The 22,757-nt window shown below is 40.7% G+C and overlaps 1 protein-coding gene across 1 annotated transcript in view; it reads left to right on the top strand.

Moving 5' to 3' along the window:
• RAD54B (RAD54 homolog B) overlaps positions 1-22,757 on the top strand; it is a 125,751-nt gene that overhangs the window by 65,771 nt on the left and 37,223 nt on the right. The window contains exons 4-9 of the mRNA XM_040354674.1: positions 9,218-9,421; positions 10,656-10,925; positions 12,304-12,457; positions 14,281-14,506; positions 16,334-16,541; positions 22,175-22,314. Of these exons, the coding sequence (XP_040210608.1) occupies positions 9,218-9,421; positions 10,656-10,925; positions 12,304-12,457; positions 14,281-14,506; positions 16,334-16,541; positions 22,175-22,314 (1,202 nt within the window). The remainder of the gene's footprint in view (positions 1-9,217; positions 9,422-10,655; positions 10,926-12,303; positions 12,458-14,280; positions 14,507-16,333; positions 16,542-22,174; positions 22,315-22,757) is intronic.

Here is a 22,757-nt window from a genome sequence, read left to right as displayed (position 1 = left end):
CTTTTTTGAAATATGTTCTCCAGAATAGCTGAATGTATCTGTATCATTGTTCTCTCTCCTCGCCTTGATCAGGCTGTTCCTAGACATACGTAACTGGAAAGTGCTGGAGTTCTGGCATGGCTGTTTTTCCTACATAATTATTTAAAAAGTTTTTGTTAAGTAATGATGATATTGTAAATAAGAATTTTATAGAAAATTGATTTTGCGACCTGTGGTTCAATATCAAGCTATTTAAGATGTCAAGTTTTTATTTGAGAGCCTTTATTTAAAGAGAACTAGTACTGTCAGACAATGTACTGTTACAGTAATTACATCCTGTAAACACTAGAAAAGAATGTCCTGTCCTTGGCTCTGTCATCATTCTAGTATCAAGATATAATGTAAAAACAAAAATATTACATTTATTAGATTTTTTTGACTGGTTCCTTTTAATGGGACTGCAGGAAATATGTACTGTTATTTGTAATATTCTATATCAGTGGTTCTCAACCTGGGGGTCGGGACCCCCTCAGGGGGTCAAATGACAATTTTTCAGGGGTCACGAAATCCTGGGCTGTTCCTGAAGCCTGCACCGCTCTCCCAGCCTTTTTGCGGCTGCCCAACAGGCCTGTCTCTGGAGCCTGTGGCCACCCAGCTGTGCTGTTCCTGGAGCCCACGGCCGCCCACTCGGCCTCTTCACAGCCACCCATTCAGTTCACGGCATGGCTGTGGGGCAGAGACTAGAGATCAGCTGACTGGTGAGGATTGTGCGGTGGGAGGGGCTGGAGGAGACCCTATCTCCTGATTTCAGCATTAGGTGTCACTGCTACGAGACACCACAAAGTCAGACATAGTGGGTAACACTACCTGTTGTTATACTGTAGTTGCCATTAAGTCCCCACTAAAGTTTCCCATTGAGCCCTGGTTCACACTGGGCTGCGGGAGTGAAGCCGTGCGAGTTCAGCTGAACTCGCACGATTTCACTCCCGCCGGCAGTCCTGATTTTGGCCGCGATTTAAGAGACATCTGTGCAGGTTTCTATGTAAATTGCGGCCCGAAATCGCAAAAAGTAGTACAGGAACTACTTTTTGAAATCGGTGCAGCGCCGCAGATGCGGCATCGCACCGATTAGGACAGTGTCATTGCCGACAATTGGCGGCAAATGCCGCCGATTTGAGATGCGGTTTCAAATTTTATCAAGGGGTCACGGCACTAAGAGGTTGAGAACCACTGTTCTATATGTAAATAGTTTATTTACATGTTGTTGTTTTTTTCAATAAATCTCCCTTTTTGATTTATCGCTATATGAACTATTTTGTTTCAAAAGAATAAAAATAAACCTTTAAATGTTGCACTGTGCAGAATGGCTGTCTTTGTTAAAAAAAGAAAGAAAAAAGAAAAGCTGTTTGGTACTCGGGCTATAATTTATTGTGTTTTCTGTGGTTTAAAAATAAGGAAGGCTGCCAACGTGCAAAAGCTCATCTCCCAGGCCAGGCACCTGGAAGAGTAAGTTGTCTGTGCTTGCCATTCTTTAACACCTAAACCCTGCAATCTGCAGATTAACATTCCTTACTATGGTTCCCTGTTCTTCAACGTATTTCATGATTTATTGATCATATAAGGCTGGGTTCATACTGCAGTGCGGAGCGGCTCACAGCAGGGGTCCGGTGCGTCCCTGTTCTCAGTTTCAGGTCCAATTTTTGGCTGAATTTGGACCCTGAAATGGACCAGAAGACAGATGCACAGGACTCCTGTGCAAATCACTCCGCAGCCGTCCCGGAGCTGTGTGAACTGGCTCCATTGAGAGCTGGTCACAATCTCCTGACATGCAAATTGGATTTGGGGAAAACCGCATCCAATTCGCAATAGTGTGAACCCAGCCTGAATACTGACAGCCAATCATAGTGATCACTTGGGTTTGTTTACAAATTAAACCACGTTTTCACTGTTTATGGTTCTGTGCCTCTCTCTGCAAGAAACAATCTGAAGGCAGTGGCTTAGAAACAATAAAAAGTTTAAAATGAATGCGGAAATGCAGGATGCACTTGACCGAATATCGAAAATGACAGTTTAAAAAAATAAATAAAAATATATATTGTATAATATTTTATTTATTTATATATATATATATATATATATATATATATATATATATATATATATATATATACTGTATAATTGTATTATAAAAGAAAACAAGGACAGAGGATGCACCAGCCTTGCGCACAAAATTTGATAGTACAAAGTCCATCATACTGTAGACCTCATCCAGGAGGATCTGCTGGCCACTAGACTTAGGTGGGATGAAAAACATCCAAGGTGAGCTGACGTGTTTCGAGGGTGATCCCTCTTCCTCGGGGCCAATGGTGAGGGATAACTGTTCTTGCCATGGTCAGGCAGTGCCGAAGGATGCTTTTTTGATACATTTGAAAGTACCTGGAAGCATGGAGAGCAAGGTTATTTGGGGACAGCCACCCCACCAATAGCGGTATAAAGCTACAAGGGGTTCCTTTTGACTTCGAACTTGCTCAATACATTAATATTGTGTGTAAGGAAACATTCGTAGCAAATTGTCTGTATAAAAATGATCTCTCCCAACCCACTATTTCTCACCTTGCCAGTGTTCATTCTGCTGACTCAGCTGGGGTGCTTCCCCCAGATATTGGTGCTTCCAGGTATAGGAAAACCTGTAACCTGCTATGTTACAGTTATGGTGTCCAGCAATCGATCATTGAGCCCAAGCATTGTCACATGACCGAGGGAGTAATGTCACCACTCCTTTTTAGTGTTCAACACCAGCCAACATTGGGTATTCCTGTGAGAGTTGTGACAATGAAATTCCACCTTGACTCTGAATTAGGGTTGCACGATACCACTTTTTTAACCACTTCAATACAGGGCACTTTCCCCCTTCCTGCCCACAAACTGATCTCAAGCTAAACTTTCAGCTCAGTTGCAGGGCTTTTTTCCCCCCCGTTACAAGCCCTGCCCCCGCTTCGGTCTGGCCTGGCCTAGTGGAGAACATTCTGACAGGAGGCTATATGGTGCACAGAATTCTAGACAGAGGGCACACTTTTCGGGTACTTCTTGCATATTCCAGCTGTTTTCAGAATGACTGCAACTCCCTAGGAAATTCTCATAATCTCTAGACAGGTACTGTTTTATTGTGTGTAAGAAGTCCACACACAACTGCAGTTATACTGTTTGTCAATGTAAACAAATTAAATATTCAGTAATCTCTGGAATACATGCAATTTCACCCTCCACTGGCCCTGCAAGTAAAGAATAATCCCACTTTCTTCAGTTGTGTTTAATTAAACTAGTGAATCCTTCCCACTATCCTCATTTCTACAACATGGGAACTCATTTTTCTATAGCCCAAGATAAAAACCTTGAAGGGCTAATAATAGAAAAGGTGCAGCTCTGCAATTCTGACAAGCTGAATCGATGTTTGCACGTATTGAGCAGGTATAACCAGACCCTTTCAAAGGAATATTTACCAGACCAAAAGGGACAAAAGGAGAAGTTCATTTTTAGGGTTTGCCTACACAGTGAAACCTCGGATTGCGAGTAACGCGGTTAACGAGCGTTTTGCAATACGAGCACTGTATTTAAAAAAAATCCTGACTCGGTTTGCGAGTGTTGTCTCGCGAAACGAGCAGGATTCAAGCCAAAGCGGTGTGCAATATTGTGTTTGGCCTGAGGTGGGGGGTGCCGGAGCCGAACGGCGCCGTTAGGAAATGCTTGGAAATACTCAGTTCTCGAGTCTTTCTGAGTTCAGCTGAGGTGTCCTGGGCCTTTTTCGTGTGTTTACGAGGCTCTCCGCATGCCATTGAAGTCAATGCGGAACAAATTATTTTTGTTTTGTTTTATTAAGAGAGGTATGGACTCCAGAGATATAATTTTGCCCCTGTATAAATCATTAGTAAGACCTCATCTGGAATATGCAGTTCAGTTTTGGGCCCCAGTTCTCAAAAAGGATATCGGAGAACTGGAGAAAGTGCAGAGAAGGGCAACCAAACTGATAAGAGGAATGGAGGAGCTCAGCTATGAGGAAAGATTAGAAGAACTAAATGTATTCACTCTTGAGAAGAGGAGAATAAGGGGGGATATGATCGACATGTACAAATATATGAGGGGTCCATACAGTGGACTTGGTGTTGAGTTATTCACTTTATGGTCAACACTGAGGACAAGGGGGCACTCTTTACGTCTAGAGGAAAAGAGATTTCATCTTCAAATACGGAAAGGTTTCTTCACAGTAAGAGCTGTGAAAATGTGGAACAGACTCCCTCCAGAGGTGGTTCTGGCCAGCTCAGTAGACTGCTTTAAGAAATGCCTGGATACTTTCCTAAATGTACAGAATATAACTCAGTACTAACATTTATAGGTATAGTTGATCCAGGGTAAATCCGATTGCCTCTCGGGGGATCAGGAAGGAATTTTTTCCCCTGCTGCAGCAAATTGGATCATGCTCTGCTGTTTTTTTTTTTGCCTTCCTCTGGATCAACTGTGGGTATAGAGTTGGGTGTATGGGATTGCATTGTGTTTTTTATTTTGTTTATTTATTTTGTTTTTTTATTTTTTTGTGGTTGAACTGGATGGACTTGTGTCTTTTTTCAACCTGACTAACTATGTAACTTCAATTGGGAAACTCGCTTTTATATGCGGGTACTTTGGATTACGAGCATTCTGCTAGAAGGCATTATGCTTGTAATCCAAGGTTCTACTGTACTTTAGCATTTAGGCTCAGCTCATATTGATGCAGTGCAGGAAATGCAGAGAATCCTGTGCGTTTTCAGCACCACGTTGAAATCGCATGGCGTTCATGCGAACCTGAGGGAGTGTCGATGGAAGGTAATGACACCCCAAAACAGTTTGCAAAATGCAGTGCGATTAACAGCATCAGATTGCGTATGTGTGAACACCCATGCAATTCGATTCCAGTGCAGAAAAAAAGGGTCCTGCACGTTTTTATTGCCATTTTAGTTTGATTTGAGCCGTATAAATGAATGGCTCAAATCACACTGCACAGACATCGCATGTGATTTTAATAGGAATGCGGTACCATTCCTATCCAATTCACATGCGGTGTGTCCCACCACATGTATGTGAACCCAACCTAAAAGTGATTTTAAAGTTATTTTTTTGTTTTTTTTAAATAACAAACCTGTCATCCTTACTCTGTGTAATGAGTTTGCGGCTCGGTCCCACCCTTTGCTCTGTCCTCATTGGTTTACTAGCAGTGATTCACAACAGCAGTAGCAATGGCTCCAACTGCTGTGTCTCAGCCAATGATAAGAGAGAGACCTGGGACAGCCGAGGCTCACGTGAACATCGCTGGATCGATAGGGGGCTCAGGTTAGTACTTGGGGGGAGCTGCACAAAGAAGATGTTTCGTATCTCGAGCCTTTACAACCACTTTAACATTTATACTTTAACATGAATATTCCCTCTCAACACACGAACGGCAGTCATTTTTAACTTCGGGGTTCAAGGGGCTTCATCATCATCACCCCCATTCCCTTAAAGTACAATCTTGGAGTCTACCTTGCAATATCCAAACTATTTTTTATCATCATATTGTATTGTAGGCATTTCTTATGATTATTAGCTGGTTTTTTTTTATGAGAATTGTATATCATTGATGTTTTTCAAAAGAGCTTTTTTTTTCTGAAGGCAATAATATTTTTTTTGTTATCTGCAAACATTAACCTTCTTTACCAAATGTAGGCTATCGCTAATTTTAAAATAAACCCGTATAGGGGCCATACTGAAAAAAATAAGATATTCAAGGTGTAACCATGTTCAAGGTGCCAAAAGATGGTGGGTTTTAACCCTTCCCTACTCTATTCAAAAATGGAAAAAAAAATGAAAGTTTTGCCTTTAGTTCTACACACTGTCCACAAAGGGAGCTTGCTAATGGTTGCGTTTGAGTACTTGACTGTCATTTTCTCCCTAAGGCTTTCACAAATATTACCAAATCTTTTGGAAGCTGTGTGTTTAGGTGTTTGGATCAGAGGTGTACTTTAGGTTTATATGTACGCATTCTGGGGTTGATTTTCTAAAACTAGAGAATGCAAAATCTGGTGCAGCTCTGCGCTGTAGCCAATCGGCTTTTAACTTCAGCTTGTTCATTTGGCCTTTGACAAAAAAAACTGGAAGCTGGGTAGAGGTGCACGATTCTGGTTAAAAAATGAGAATCCCAATTTTTTTGCTTAGAAGATAGATCACGATTCTCTCACGATTCTCGCTGCGTAACATCATCTTTCACATCAAACAAAAAAATCGGGCTAACTTTACTATTTAGTGTTTTTTTTTTTTATTAATTGAAGTGTATTTTTTCCCTAAAAATTGTGTTTGAAAGCCCGCTGGGCAAACGAGTGAGTGAGTAACTTGTATAGCGCTACAAATGCGAACTAAATAGCCTCAAGGCGCTTTTTGTATCCAGTGCCGTCCTGTGTCTTCAGAAGACGTGGTCTTAAGTTTTTTCCTGAAGGCCCGATGGTTTTCTTCCATGCGGATGTCCGTGGGTAGAGCGTTCCATAGCTGTGGTCCTTGGACTGCAAATCTTTGTTCTTTAGATTTGTAGCGGGTCTTGGGGATGTGGAGGAGGTTTTGGTTAGTTGACTGGAGGGCGCGACTAGAGGTGTAGTGTTTTATTATCTCGCATAGATATTGAGGAGCGTTTCCTTGTGTGCATTTGTGAGTGGGGCAGAGGGTCTTGAATGTAATCTGATCCTTCACGGCTAGCCAATGAAGTGTCCTCAAGGACGGGGTGATTGATTCACAGGTTTTTTTTCCCGTTACCAGTCTGGCTGGTGTGTTCTAGACGACTTGTAGACACAAAATCTGGTATTGGGGAAGTCCGAGGTAGAGGGAGTTTGCGTAGTCGAGTTGGGAATTGACGATTGTTTCTACTACTACTGCTTTGTCCTCTTCCGGAATGAAGGGGATGAGTCTACGCAGCATGCGGAGAAGATGGTAAGAACCGCTGACTACTAATCCTATTTGTGCATCCATAGTCATGTCTGAGTCAAAAATGACTCCAAGGCTTTTGGCTTTAGTGCTTGGGGTGATGGTTTGTCCCAGGATGGTGGGTGGTGTGCTTGTTGTCCTATTTTGTTTTTTTGGTTTGCGTAGAGAAAGAGAAGTTCTGTTTTGGATCCATTAAGTTTGTGTGAGCGCTCCGTCGTCCAATTATCGATCAGTGAGAGGTAATTTTCTAGTGCGTGGTATTGGTCTTTTTTGTTGGTGATGCGAAGGTAAAGTTGAGTGTCATCGGCGTACAGAGTGACATAAAATATTGCAACAATTGCCATTGTATTCTCTAGGGTCTTTGCTAAAAAAATATATATATATAATGTTTGGGGATTCCAAGTATTTTTCTAGCAAAAAATACTGATTTTAACTTAAAGCTGAGTTCCACCCAAAAGTGGAACTTCCGCTTTAAGCACTCCTCGCCCCCTTACATGCCACATTTGGCATGTAATTATTTTTTTGGGCTGAGTGGGGGCTTCATTAGGAGTGGGATTTCCTGTCCCACTTCCTACTTCCACCTATGGGCCACCTAGGCAACTCTTCCTCTGCCCCTAGACAGCCCCTCCCTCTAAGCGATCTCCTGGGACATGTGACAGGTCCCAGGAGATCGCCTGTTCACTCGCATGCACAGTGCATGCCCGGGCCATGAAGCCGAAAGCTGTCGCGTCCGGGTGCCCAGAGTGTGAGTGGAGGCGGCGAGGAGCGACGCTCCGTGCGGCCGCATCGCTGGACCGTGGAACAGGTAAGTGTCTGTTTATTAAAAGTCAACAGCTATACTTTTTGTAGCTGCTGGCTTTTAACCACTTACCCCCCGGACCATATTGCTGCCCAAAGACCAGAGTACTTTTTGCGATTCGGGACTGCGTCGCTTTAACAGACAATTGCGCGGTCGTGCGACGTGGCTCCCAAACAAAATTGGCGTCCTTTTTTCCCCACAAATAGAGCTTTCTTTTGGTGGTATTTCATCACCTCTGCGGTTTTTAGTTTTTGCGCTATAAACAAAAATAGAGCGACAATTTTGAAAAAAATGAATATTTTTTACATTTTGCTATAATAAATATCCCCCAAAAATATATAAAAAAACTTTTTTTTTCCTCAGTTTAGGCCGATACATTTTCTTCTACATATTTTTCGTAAAAAAAATCGCAATAAGCGTTTATTGATTGGTTTGCGCAAAAGTTATAGCGTTTACAAAATAGGGGGTATTTTTATGTCATTTTTATTATATTTTTTTACTAGTAATGGCGGCGATCAGCGATTTTTTTTTCCGGTACTGCGACATTATGGCGGACACTTTTGACAAATTTTTGGGACCATTGGCATTTTTATAGCGATCAGTGCTATAAAAATGCATTAATTACTATAAAAATGCCACTGGCAGTGAAGGGGTTAACACTAGGGGGCGGGGAAGGGGTTAAGTATGCCTGGGTGTGTTCTTACTGTGGGGGGGGGGGTGGCCTCACTAGGGGAAACACTGATCCTCGGTTCATACATTGTATGAACCGAAGATCAGCATTTCCCCTGCTGACAGGACCGGGAGCTGTGTGTTTACACACACAGCTCCCGGTCCCCGCTCTGTACCAAGCGATCGCGTGTGCCCGGCGGCGATCGCGCCCGCCGGGCACACGCATGGGAGTCGGGGGCGAGCAGGGGGCGCGCGCGCGCCCCTAGTGGTGGCTGGGAGAGAGGATGTCACACTACGTGCTCTCGCCCAGCCGAGCCAACTTGTCGACGTATAACGGCGGTGGCCGGTCGGCAAGTGGTTAATAAACATTAAAAGGCTGGAACTTTTAAGAAACAAGTGTCAGAAAAAGATTTATACTTTAAGTGGTTAAACTTCCTGCTTTACACATAGAAGTTTATCCCTTAGATCTGAGAAGGAAGAGTTACAATGTTTCATGTTGTTAAAAACTTGGCACACATGAAAGAATCAGAAAACTCTGCAATAGAGATCGTGAGAGGGGTTGAATCGAGATCACGATTTTTTAATGACTAATTGTGCAGCTCTAATGCAGAGCTGTGCAAGATTTTTCACACTCCAGTTTTTGTAAATAAATCCCTCTGTATTTATCCACAATTTATATTTCCCAGTAGAATAGACCAGTGTGTTTAATAGGTCTCTGTTTTATTCAAATTATATTTGTGGTGGATATTGTTCTATTGGTTAACCCAGTAAATGAGTCTCTTCTCTTATCAGCATCTTCAGTACACTTAGTGGACCAGAAGATACCCAACAAATCGCAGGAGGAAGGAGAGGCCAGTTCCCTTGTGAAGTATTTCAGTGTGGTGTGGTGCAAGGCATCCAAGAAGAAACATAAGAAATGGGAAGGGGATGCTGTTCTTATTGCCACGGGGAGGTCAGTGACTTTAAAGGATATGGAAGGCAAAGATATTGGGAAAGGTATGTTTTTTTTTTTTATTATTTTAGTTTTGAGTTTTTGATCATTAGTAAAACATATGTTTTCCAAATAAAAGGGTATCGCTAGTGATAAAGAAGTTGGATAAAACATAATTTGCAAACAGTTACAGTGCCACCTAGTGGCCCTGTATGCTTAAACCTAAGCATAGGAAAAATTTGGTCGTAGATGCATATTTACACATTTGCAGAGATCCATACTCCAACTACTTGCTTTTTTTTCAGTTCAGTGTTTTTATCATTATTATATTTTTTTTGTATTTTGTTTTACATGGCAAATGTGCATGTAGTACAATGAAATGATATTAAAAGTGCACACAGTTGGAATGACCAACAATGCTAAAACATGACAGTTGCTGTTGGTAGATAATGACTACCAACACATAAGTGTCTAAAGGCCGTACACGCAATCCAATTTTATGGCCATAGCTGTCTGATGGACGTGTTGTGTCGGATAATCCGACCGTGTGTATGCTCCATTAGACAATTGTTGGCTGAATTAACGACAACAAAAGTTGGCTGTTTATGCTCACCAATTGTTGGACAATAAATCTGTTATGTCGGATTAGCCTATCGTGTGTACGCAAGTCTGTTCAACCAAAATCCAAAGTACAGACACGCATGCTCCGAACCAATGCTAAACATCAGACAATAATAGCAGAAGTTGAACAAATGGTTGGCGGTAAAGAGCTGAAAGACCACGTGGCTTGGTGAATGTTGGCTGAAAATGTTGTGCCGTCTGTATGCAGAACAAGTTCCCGGCCAACGCCCTTCAGACCAAAATCCACAGAAAAGTAAGATGGAAGTCTGATCGTGTGTACGAGGCTTAAGGGAGAACTATCACAGTTGAAGATCCCTGTAAAGGAGGAATGGCAACAAGGGGGAAGGGAAGGGATGATGGGGGATGTGTAAGATGGTAGCCTTTATTACTTACATTTTTTGCTGCCTAATTGGCCAGATTTCTTAAGAGTTGTTTTCAAACCAGTTTCTTTTCACAAGCCTCTGTCATTTTTCTCACCCCACCACTCATTTCAATGACGCTCAGATCAGGCTGTATGTAATCCCTGTAAAGCAGTCCCCTGGCCTATTATCATTCAAGATTGTTTTTTGAATCTTCTGCAGCTCTTTAATTGAAATTTTATACTTCATTTTTTTTCTGATCATAAGTGGTTATTGCACCACCTGTAAACTGTTTTACTGACCATAAATGTTTTGTCAGGCACTGGATACAAGCTAAAGGATCTAGAGAACCTAGAAGAAGGGCAGACCTTAATGATTGGCGGGAAGGAGATTGAGGTCATGGGTCCAATCACTGAAGAGGATTACACAAGTGGGAGATGTTTCCATTCAGCAGTGGTGTCATCCACTCAGGCTCCACTAGATTCTCTCAATCTCAAACCATTCGCCAACCCAATGAAAAATATTGGCAAAGAGACTACATCAAAAGACTTTCAGACCTGCAAACCTCGCCATGATCCCAGTGCACCAGGTACACATATTTATATGTATTTTAATTAAGAGCATATTTGTTAATATTGTTTGTTTTAAATCTTATGAATATCAGGTTATTGCTCATACAATATATACAAAATGTTCATTTACAATTTTTTTTTTAATCATCTGTCTAAGAGGGGAATTCTCTGCACTCGGGAGATTTCCTCTAACTTCCTTTTGCATGCATGGGACAGGAAGTGAGTGAAGTAAAATTATCTCAACAGTGCACAGACAATAAAATATTATAAGTGGCATAAGGAATGACAGACACCCCCCCCCCCCACAAATCGGCCACCTACTTCAAGGCTGAGTTCAGGCAAAGTCAGGAGCAGATCAGGTCATCAATGGAAGGACAATACAGGAACAGATACACACATGCTTCAGTAATGTAATAGACCAAAAACAGCACTGACACAAGAAACGCGTGCAGCTTAGAGCCCGGCTGGCTCTCGTGCACGAACCTGTGTGCATGATCGTCGCTGAACAGTGCTCACAGGAATCATGTGCCTATGCAAATGCATGTGTCTTTGACAGGACCTCATAACTAGGGTTACAAAGTACCTAGCAACATGAGATAAAATACTACTTGTACTTTGCCCTTTAGATGACAGAACTGTACAATAAAATGTATGATAATGGATCATCTTTAAGAATTATGGGAAGCCAGTTGACGATTCAGCAAATTCTACCTGTTCATGAAATATCAGTTTTGTATTCATCCATTCAAATAATTTTCTAATGCCGCGTACACACCATCACTTTATGTGATGAAAAAAAACGACACTTTCTGTGAAGTAAAAAATTACGTTTTTGAAACTTCAATTTTCAAAGACGAAGTTGCCTACACACCATTGTTTTCTCACAATGATCTTGCAAAGTGAGGTTACGTTCCACCACGTTTTACCATTGAAGCTTGCTTCATAAGTAGCTTCTGGGCATGCGTGGATGAAAAAACGTCTTAGAAAACGACGTTTTTTGCTACACACGGTCAATTTCTGTGAAGTAAAAAGTGCACTTTTGAAAAACGACACATAAAATTGAAGCATGCTTCAATTTTTTTTGGTCGTTTTTTACAAGACATAAAACAACGTTTTCCCCCACACACAGTCAATTAAAGTGACGTTTTTAAAAACGTCATTTTTTTTCATCACATAAAGTGATGGTCTGTACGCGGCATAAGACTAGAGCAGACAGAACCAGGAGCAGTTATACATGACAACCAATCGGCTTCAACCTTTTTTTCTCAAAGCTAAACTGAAAAAGCATAATATAGAAGATGATTGGTTGCCATGCACAGCTCCAGTTCTAGTAAATTCACACCTGTGTATCTGGTGATATGCTTTGTTAATATGCTTGGCGTTGTCTTTTGGAAGGTTCTATCGTGATGCCAAGACCGTTCGAGCATCATCAGAGAATGTCTAGTTTGCATCTTGTAGATGTCGTGGTTGATCCTTATGTGGCTGTGCATCTGAGACCGCATCAGAAAGAAGGGATTCTGTTTCTTTACGAATGTGTCATGGGGATGAGGTAAATCTTAAACGCCTATGCTTCTTCAACTTTTTTTATGTATGGCCCAACTTGCGACGCTATAAAATATCTTTCAGAATCATTATTTTTAGTAGTGTAATTGTTATATATCGTTCTCTCAAGGAAATAGGTTGATCGACCTAGAAAACACACAAACAATTTTAACTGAAAATTGATTTAACCAGGCTTGCCACTGTGCTAGGATACCAAAGGGTGTTGCAACCACCAGAAACTGGAAGAAGTCATGTCATATTTTACATCCTGGGGACTGTTCTATTGTAGGAACATTATATACCTATACAGCAGTCATGTATAATTTCACAGAATTCAGTCAGGAAATATTATTGCATATATATTGTATACGAGTACAGTAAAATCTTGGTTTGAGAGCAGAAACATGCTTGTAATTCAAAGCACTTGTATATCAAAGCATTTTTTTTACAGGTTATAAAAGAGATGAGAGGCACCTCTAAAGCCCTGTGCACACGATCGGTTTGTCCGATAAAAACAGTACTGGACTGTTTTCATCGGACAAACCGATCGTGTGTGGGCCCCATCGGTTTGTTTTCCATCGGTGAAAAAAATAGAACATGTTTTAAATTTTTCCTATGGATAAAAAACCGATAGAAAAAAACGATCGTCTGTGCAGAAGTCCATCGGTCAAAAATCCACGCATGCTCAGAATCAAGTCGACGCATTGAACTTCATTTTTTTCAGTACGTCGTAGTGTTTTACGTCACCGCGTTTTGGCACAGTCAGATTTTTGACTGATGGTGTGTAGGCAAGACATTGGATATCTGGCGAAAAAATCCATCCGATTAGATTCCATCAGATATCCGATCATGTGTACGAGGCTTTAGTGTAGCAATAAGTTTCTAAATGTTGTACCTTCATTAAATGTAACCATATTGCTACACTCATGCCGCATACACACGGTCGTTTTTCGGCATGAAAAAAAAAACGAAATTTTTTAGCATGTCCAAAAAACGAAGTTTTTCCAACTTCAGCATTAAAAAAGATGTTGCCCACACACCATCGTTTTTGAAAAATGATGAACAAAGCGCGGTGACGTACAACACCTACGACGGCACTCTGAAGGGGAAGTTCTATTCGCCTTTGGGCTGCTTTTAGCCGATTCCTTGTAAGTAAAAGACGATTTGCGCTTTTTTATCTGTTACAGCGTGATGAATGTGCTTACTCCATTATGAACGGTAGTTTTACCAGAACGAGCGCTCCCGTCTCATAACTTATTTCTGGGCATGCGCGGGTTTAAAACTTAGTTTTAGCCCACACATGATAATTTTTTACAACCCGGAAAAAACAACGTTTTAAAAAACGACATTAAAAAATACAGCATATTCGATTTTTTTTTTTGTCGTTTTTCAGTAGCCGAAAAACGATGTGAAGCCCACACACGATCATTTTAAATGACATTTTTAAAAACGTTGTTTTTTTTTCATGCCGAAAAACGACCGTTTGTACGCGGCATTAGAGGCTCCTCTCTTCTTTTTTTTCTACGGAGTTGTGACATGACATTACTCTTGTATCAAGACATTGCTTGTATATCAAGGCAAAATTTATTAAAACATTTTGCTTGTCTTGCAAAACGCTTTCAAACCAAGTTACTCTTAAACCAAGGTTTTACTGTATGATATATAGTATTTATTTAGTATGTGTGTGTGTGTATATATATATATATATATATATATGTATATATATATATATATATATATATATATATATATATATATTTATTGTGCCCTTAAGTGCTAAGCTTTTTATTGTGTTATTGTGAGGATACATCCTTGGTCTCTTTCACATAGGGTCTCTGGTCAGTATGGAGCCATCCTGGCAGATGAGATGGGTTTGGGAAAAACACTTCAATGCATTGTCTTGATATGGACCCTTCTGCGCCAAGGCCCTTTTGGAGGCAAGCCTATCATAAAGAGAGCTTTGATCGTCACTCCAGGGAGTTTGGTGAAGAACTGGAGGAAAGAATTTCAGAAGTGGCTGGGCACAGAGAGAATGCGTGTGTTTTCAGTCGATCAGGTAATAATTATTGGTAACCTCCCTACCATCCTATTGTACGGGCCCTTTCACACGGGGCGGATCAGTAATGATCCGCCTCCGTGTGTCCATAAAGCTCAGCAGGGATCCTCCGTAAAATCCCTGCTGAGCCGTCAGCTGACAGGGCGGTCCCCGCACACTGTGCAGGGACCGCCCTGTCTTTCCTCCGCTCTCCCCTATGGGGGGATCGGATGAACACGGACCGTATGTCCGTGTTTATCCGATCCGCAGACGGAAGAAAAAATAGGGTTTTCTTCTGTCCGCAAAATTGGAGCTTTGCGGAGGCGGGTTATTACGGGTGTCGGCGGATGTTCATCCGCTGACACCCGCAATCACATAGGGACCAATGTATGTCCCGTTTTCATCTGCAAACGGATGGATGAAAATGCGGCACATGTGAAAGGGGCCTAAAAAAAAAAAACAGCCGGGAGGTGGACTATTTCTGGAGTAGCTTTTAGAAACTCCAGAAGTAGCCTACAGACGAACAGTATACCCGTTAATGTCTGTGAACCAAGCTGTCATCAGTCAGCTTTACCTTACAGACACAATGTACAGATCAGATTCAAACGGCTCTGTACCATCTGTTCACTGTGATGACTAGTCAAAGCAATTATAAATGTAAAAATTACTATTGTTTGTATCTGAGAGCCAGTCCTTTCTACTTACAAGGCAGGAAGAAGGAACTAAAGAATGAACAATCATTTATTCATTAAACATACCTAGAATTAATCCTACAGCTCATGGTACAGTACAGTAGTTTGATCAGTAGGATGTAGAGCGTTCTAATGTAAAGAATGGGGCTTACTTAATAATCAAGAACCTCTGGGATTCCTCCTAAATGGGGAGTTCCCCAGAGGTTCCTTGAAAGTAGGTCACAGTTAGGGAAAAGCAATTTTTTGTAAAAAAAAAAAAAATGCAGTGCCCTAAAAATAGAGTTTTCTATTGTGAGCATTTACCCCTACTCTACAAGTCTTAAAGTGGTTGTTACCTTGAAAATGTAATTTACTGTCAGCCCCTCTATTATATCCAGACACACAAGGTAAGTGTTTTATTAAAACTAAGCATGTAAACACCTTTTTCAGCTATATTCAGGCTGGTCACGTGACTCCCGGCCAGTCTCCTATTCTGTTTCAGGGCTACAGCAGAAGGTCATGTGGCCTCTTAGCCCCTCCCCCTGTAGCTCTGCATCGGAGTAGGAGACCGTCTGGTAGTCATGTGACCGACCTAAATATAGCTGAAAAGGTGTTTAAAGGCTTTTTAAAAAAGAAAAAACTTACCCCGTGTGTTATGCCTAAATAAAATAGAGGGGTTGGCAGTGACAATTTGTAATCTTTTATTTTCTACCAATAGCGTCAGGAAGGGGGGCAGAGACAGAGAATCAGACACACAGAGCTAACAGGCAGGGGGGGTAGGGGAGAGGGGGATTGAGGAGAGCTACGGATGACGGAGGCACATAAACTGACCACAGTAGTCAGGGCTCAGCAGCCATGATTATCATGGTCATTACACAGAGGGGGACACAGGAACTGGCAGGCTCAGCCAGGTTTTTTACAGCTTAGAGAGGGGCAGGTTAGACAGCACTAACATTGTGCTTTTTAACCTGCTATAAGGGAACAGGAGCTCTTTTTTTGTTGTTTAGGGTTACAAACACTTTAATTTAGTAAACTAGTTTATGTCTCCTATGAAACTACTTTAGATTACTACTAGAGATTCTTGATGTGTATGTTGTAGAATTGTGAGTGCACTATGCCTATATAAATCATTGAAGATCAATTTCTGTTATTGTTATCATGGTCTGCTTGTGCACAGGATCACAAAGTGGAAGAATTCATCAACTCTCCCCTGTATCCCGTGCTGATTATTAGTTATGAGATGTTGTTGCGCTCTTTGGACCAAATTCAGAGCCTGGGCTTCGACCTAATCATCTGTGATGAGGGGCATCGCTTAAAGAACAGCTCCATAAAAACCACATTGGCACTCAGCAGTTTGTCTTGCAGCAAAAGAATAATTCTTTCAGGTAAATACGCAAACTATTGGCAGTACTTGGGGGGGAAAACAAAGGAAAAATCTGTAATATTGGCCATAGTTGGGACAATCATTTTTGGAGAGGCGATGTATTAAAGGGGTTGTAAAGGTAAAAAAAAATCCCCTAAATAGCTTCCTTTACCTTGGTGCAGTCCTTCTTCACTTACCTCATCCTTCAATTTTGCTTTTAAAAGTCCTTCTTTCTTCTGAGAAATCCTCACTTCCTGTTCTTCTGTCTGTAACTCCACACAGTAATGCAAGGCTTTCTCCCTGGTGTGGAGTGTCGTGCTCATCCCCTCCCTTGAGGGGGGAGGGGGCAAGCAGGAGAGTCAGGACGCCCACTAACACACAGCTCCTTTCTCTATCTGCAACGTAGAGAGCATCCTGACTCTTCTGCTCGCCCTTCAGAAGAAGACAGAGAGAACAGGAAGTGCCTAATATTATAGAGCAGAGGTAGGCAACCTTAAAGAGGTGGAGATCTACCTGAACAACACGGGACAAATCAAAGATCACCGGGCACTGTGTGTCGCCTCCTTACACCTAATTTGATCCTCTAATTGCCGTACTACCGTGTCACAATCATGTGCATTGCATGGCAATCATGGGTTTAAATCAGGTAGTGAGGACGCAACATATCGACTCATCACCACTTCTTAACACACACTCGGATCATGTTTCAGAAGAGCAGCAGTGCTTGCTGCACTTGTGAAAAAGGCCTTGGTTGCATTCGACATTGGCACCCTTAGTGCTCGTTCACACATAAAGTTTGGGGATAGTAAAACAGCAGGATTTGTTATAAGTTATTGGCTAAGCGCAAATTCCGCAGGAAAACTGCAGGTACACTGCACCCGCGGTGGGTAAACCACAGTGCATCAGTGTGAAAGCAGTCCTATACTAATATGCCCAGTGTATTGCTTCATATTGACTTCAAGATCTCCTCTTTCCTGCTGCTGACACCACTCTGTAGGCCGCTAGCTGGGTTAAGAGGTGGAGTGCAGTTGGTATCACTCCGCATGGGACAGGAGCCAGCACTACAGAGGAGGCATTGGCTTATGCGGCTCTTGCTTCCTACTAGAGCTCCAACTTTACAAGTAGTCCCTCTGGGTGTACCAGTCACCTGCCGCAATCTACTGGTAGATCGCGATCTACAGGTTGCTGACCCAGGTTATAGAGCCAAATTTCAAACTGCACATGGCTGTTTCGGCTTTTTAGTCATCATCAGTGCAGTGTATGGAAACGATGGCTTCTTCTGGATTACCCCTGGGACACCCCCCTACCCTCACTATGCTTTTCTACTTCCTTTACTCTGACTTTATTTGTTGTCTTCTTTCTTGACTCTTATGCTTGAACACTGTCTTATTCAGGATCTTCAACACCACTTATAGTTTTGAATACCCAAGGTTTGGCTACCTATTTATGCATAACAATGATTCCTGTTTACAGCGGTTATAATAGAGGTTCTGAGACCTGTTCTGCTGTAATTTCTTTTCTGCAGTGTGTTAGTTGTTCTGTTTATTTATGGGCTTATAATCATTTTCCGAACACTTTCGCCCTTGGTGTATACAGAATTGTTGTTACGATGAATAGGGTATATAGGGGGCGCTAGTAAGAATAATGTGCACTATTAAATGTTGTATCAAAATATGCAAAATATTGCTCACAGAATTAATATGAAATAAAAAATAAATATAAAGTAACAAGACACTGCAATTCATAAAATTGGTTATAACCCAAATAATGACTGATGTGCAATCAAAAAAAAAAAGTGAATACTATAATTACATATATATAGAAAGTGTATATATTTAAAAGCCACTCCGATTAAGGACAATCGTGAGATCAGTTAATAATACCTCCAATTAGTAAAAAATAAATACCGGTATATCAAATGTTGAAAGTGAAAAAAAATTACTTTCTAGGCACCAATCATAAGAAAATAAACAATAGATTTTATTAACAGTTAATACATGGAAATTAAAAAAAAAAAAACATTAAAATATTGCAGTATTACTACAGTGGCAACTAGATCTCTCCAATAATGGTCATAGATGTCACAATAAACATGCATGACTATAATGTAACAATATACTGTATTAAGCTCTACATGTTTCTCGAAGTTCGTTTCGTCAGGAGCTTGGGTAGTTTATTTTTAGGAGCATTAAGTATTTAGGGGCTAAAGGTATTTTAACTGCAATATATGGCTGGGACCTTCATGTATAACTTTAAATGTGCTTAGAGGCAAGTGGTTGCCATCTAGTAAGTAAACCTGAGTAGTATCAGCATTAATTAAACTGGACATATACTATGTCAGGGGAGAATCTCATCATGTAGGACTCTTACAAGCAAAACATTGATGCTCCAGGCACAGAGAACGCAAAAAAGGTTAGTTTCAAGCCATCTAACCGAATTAAAAAGTAAGGTAAAAGTCGTCTGGATAAAGGGTCCCACAGATGGGGGTAGTTGCCAAAAAATAAATATAGTCCATAAGTCCATCCAGCTTGAGTCCTCGTTTCCACAAAGTGCAATGCAACCCAGTGACTAGTGGATACACTTACAGTGGGGATTGAAAGTTTGGGCACCCCAGGTAAAAATTTGTATTAATGTGCATAACGAAGCCAAGGAAAGATGGAAAAATCTCCAAAAGGCATCAAATTACAGATTAGACATTCTTATAATATGTCAAAAAAAGTTTGATTTTATTTCCATCATTTACACTTTCAAAATTACAGAAAACAAAAAAATGGCGTCTGCAAAAGTTTGGGCACCCTGCAGAGTTAATATCTTGTACTGCCCCCTTTGGCAAGTATCACAGCTTGTAAACGCTTTTTGTAGCCAGCCAAGAGTCTTTCAATTCTTGTTTGAGGTATCTTTGCCCATTCTTCCTTACAAAAGTCTTCCAGTTCTTTGAGATTTCTGGGCTGTCTGTCACGCACTGCTCTTTTAAGGTCTATCCATAGATTTTCAATTATGTTGAGGTCAGGAGATTGTGAAGGCCATGACAAAACCTTCCGTTTACGCCTCTTGATGTAATCTCCCGTAGATTTTGAGGTGTGTTTAGGATCATTATACATTTGTAGAAGCCATCCTCTCTTTAACTTCAGCTTTTTCACAGATGGCATCAAGTTACCATCCAAAATTTGCTGAAATGTTATTGAATCCATTTTTCCTTCTACTTGTGAAATTTTCCCTGTGCCACTGGCTGCAATAGAACCCCAAAGCATGATTGATCCACCCCCATGCTTAACAGTTGGGCAAAGGTTCTTTTCATTAAATTCTGTGCGCTTTCTTCTCCAAACGTACCTTTGCTCATTCCGGCCAAAAAGTTCTATTTTAACCTCATCGGTCCACAGAACTTGTTTCCAAAATGCATCAGGCTTTGTCTATATGTTCATTTGCAAAGTTCAAACGCTGATTTTTGTGGTGAGGACAAAGAAGAGGTTTTCTTCTGATGACTTTTCCATGAAGACTATATTTGTACAAGTATCTCTTTATAGTGGAATAGTGTACCACAACTCCAGTGTCTGCCAGATCTTTCTGGAGGGATCGTGCAGTCAAACATGGGTTTTGAATTGCTTTTCTCACAATCCTGCGAGCTGTTCCGTCTGATATTTTTCTTGGTCTTGAAGATCTTGCTTTAACTTCCACTGTTCCTGATAACTGCCATTTCTTAATTACATTCCGATATTGACATCTGAAAACGCTTTGCTATCTTCTTATAGCCTTCTCCAGCTTTGTGAGCGACAACTATTTTCACTTTCACTTTTCTAGACAACTGCTTAGAAGAACCCATGGTGCTGATTGTTGGGGCAAGGTCAGATGAGTCTGGGCATTTAAAACCTTTGAGATTGACATCACCTGGTCTTCCCAGATGATGATTGAGAACAATCCATGACACTGGCAGGTCTCAGCTTTGCAAAGGGGGCAGTACAAGATATTAACTCTGCAGGGTGCCCAAACTTTTGCAGATGCCATTTTTTTGTTTTCTGTAATTTTGAAAGTGTAATTGATGGAAATAAAATCTAACTTTTTTTGACATATTATAAGAATGTCTAATTTGTAATTTGATGCCTTTTGGAGATTTATGCACATTAATACAAATTTTTACCTGGGGTGCCAAAACTTTCAATCCCCACTGTATCTCTCACTAGAAAGCCTGTGACCATTATTGAACAGTAGTCAATGTGCACCTAATATGAACTCCATGTAATGCCAAGGCAGGACCAGCTTATATGTGTGTTGACAAATTAATGGAATCTCCTTCCAAACAATTGACACAGGGAGAAAAAAAGATATCTTATAGTGTAGTAAAATGTATCCATTAAAGGACATACAAGAACATAAATCAACAAAAAGATGGGGTTTTACATTAAGCGGTGCCAGAGCGGCACTAATACAGCCTGAAAAGTGTCTCGGGCGTCGCTCAGCTGCTTATGTAGCCGGAAGTGATGTACACTGTATACTCTCACCCTTGGTGTATACAGAATTAGTTTTAATTACATTGGATCCAAGTGTACTTGCCCATGTAAAACACTTACTGATGGCCCTATAGCAGTTTTACTGCTACAGGACGGCCGCTCTGTGCAGAATCGCGTATAAATATGTTTCTGCCCTTCTGTGTAGGGGGGCGTGCTGTGATTAGTCACAGCAGAAGCTGATCAGCGGATGCCGGCCAATGAATGACCGGCAGCACCCAGTGATCAGCAAAGAGACACACTGGACGGAGTTCTGCATATCTAAACAATGTGCTGGATTTTGTTTCCCTGCAAAGCAGGGAATAAAATCCAGCACATCCCTTAGCAAAAGCACCTGAAAGTAAACACAATAACACTGGTTAGGCAGACAGATAACCCTTTGATTGCCCTAGATGTTTAACCCCTTTCCAGCAAGTGTCATTAGTACAGTGATAGTGCATATTTTTTAACACTGATCACTGTATTTGTGTCACTGGTTCCCACAAAGTGTCAGCTTGTCTGCCGCAATATCGCAGTGCCACTATAAGTCACTGATGGCCTTCATTACTAGTATAAAATAAAATAAAAAATTCTAGGATATATATATATATATATATATATATATACCATCATTTGTAGATGCTTTAATTTTTGTGCAAACCAATCAATATACGCTTATTGCAAAAAAAAAAATTAACAAAAATATGTAGGAGAATACATATTGGCCTAAATTTTTTAAGAAATTAAATTTTTCCAATTTCTTTATTGGATATATGTTGTTGATTTTTTTGTTTGTAGCACACAAAATTATCACATACCACCAAAAGAAAGCTCTGTTTGTGGGAAAAAAATGTCAACTTTTATTTATTGACTGTGTTGCATGACTGCGCAATTGTCAGTTAAAGTAATGCACTGCTGTATAGCAAAACATGGCCCCATCATGAAGGGGGGTAAATCTTCCGAAAGGCAAGTGGCTGAGCTAAACTAATAAAAATCATTGAACAAGGAAATTTGGGCTTCTATGAAGCAGAGCTTGGGACCCAACAAGACGGTATAACTCGTGTGAAAACATAATCTCCATTTCTTTACTGTTCCAGTAAACTGGCAGTCACAATATGTGATGTGTAGATGTTTAAGATGTAGATGTTTAACAATTATTTTTTTATTCTTCCAGGTACTCCTATACAAAATGATCTACAGGAGTTTTTTGCTTTAATAGACTTTGTTAATCCAGGAATACTTGGATCTTTGACTACTTATAGAAAAATATATGAGGAACCTATTTTACAATCACGTGAACCTTCAACATCCAAAGTAAGTAAACTGTTCTAATAATAAATATGGAAAATGGAGTATACAGCATGGCAGGCAAGATCAGGGTGCTCAAGGAACCCATGGCACTCCCAAACTGTACAATTATCATGTAGGTTCATGCTGCCATGCACGATTACTTTGAAAACTAGTGACATAGAACTTTGGCTTTACCAATGTGACATCCTGCACTGCTTTTCACAGAAGACCTTAAAAACGTGCAGGAGTATAAAAACTGTCCATTGACTTTCTGTATTAACAAGCTGATTTAGACATTTTTACTTTTATTTTGTTTGTTGTATAATTTGAAAAGCCTAACTTCACGTTAGTGAACTTTTAAATTGTTTGCTTGGTCCCGACAAACTATTTCACCAACACATGCCACAACTGTCAGCACTGTATATATCTGAAGCTACATACAGTATACAGCACTGATCCGTCTGCGG

This window comes from Rana temporaria, chromosome 5, assembly GCF_905171775.1.
Source record: "Rana temporaria chromosome 5, aRanTem1.1, whole genome shotgun sequence".
Classification (NCBI taxonomy): Eukaryota; Metazoa; Chordata; class Amphibia; order Anura; family Ranidae; genus Rana; species Rana temporaria.
The sequence above is the reverse complement of the archived record's forward strand: the minus strand, read 5'-3'. Positions and strand labels throughout refer to the sequence as shown.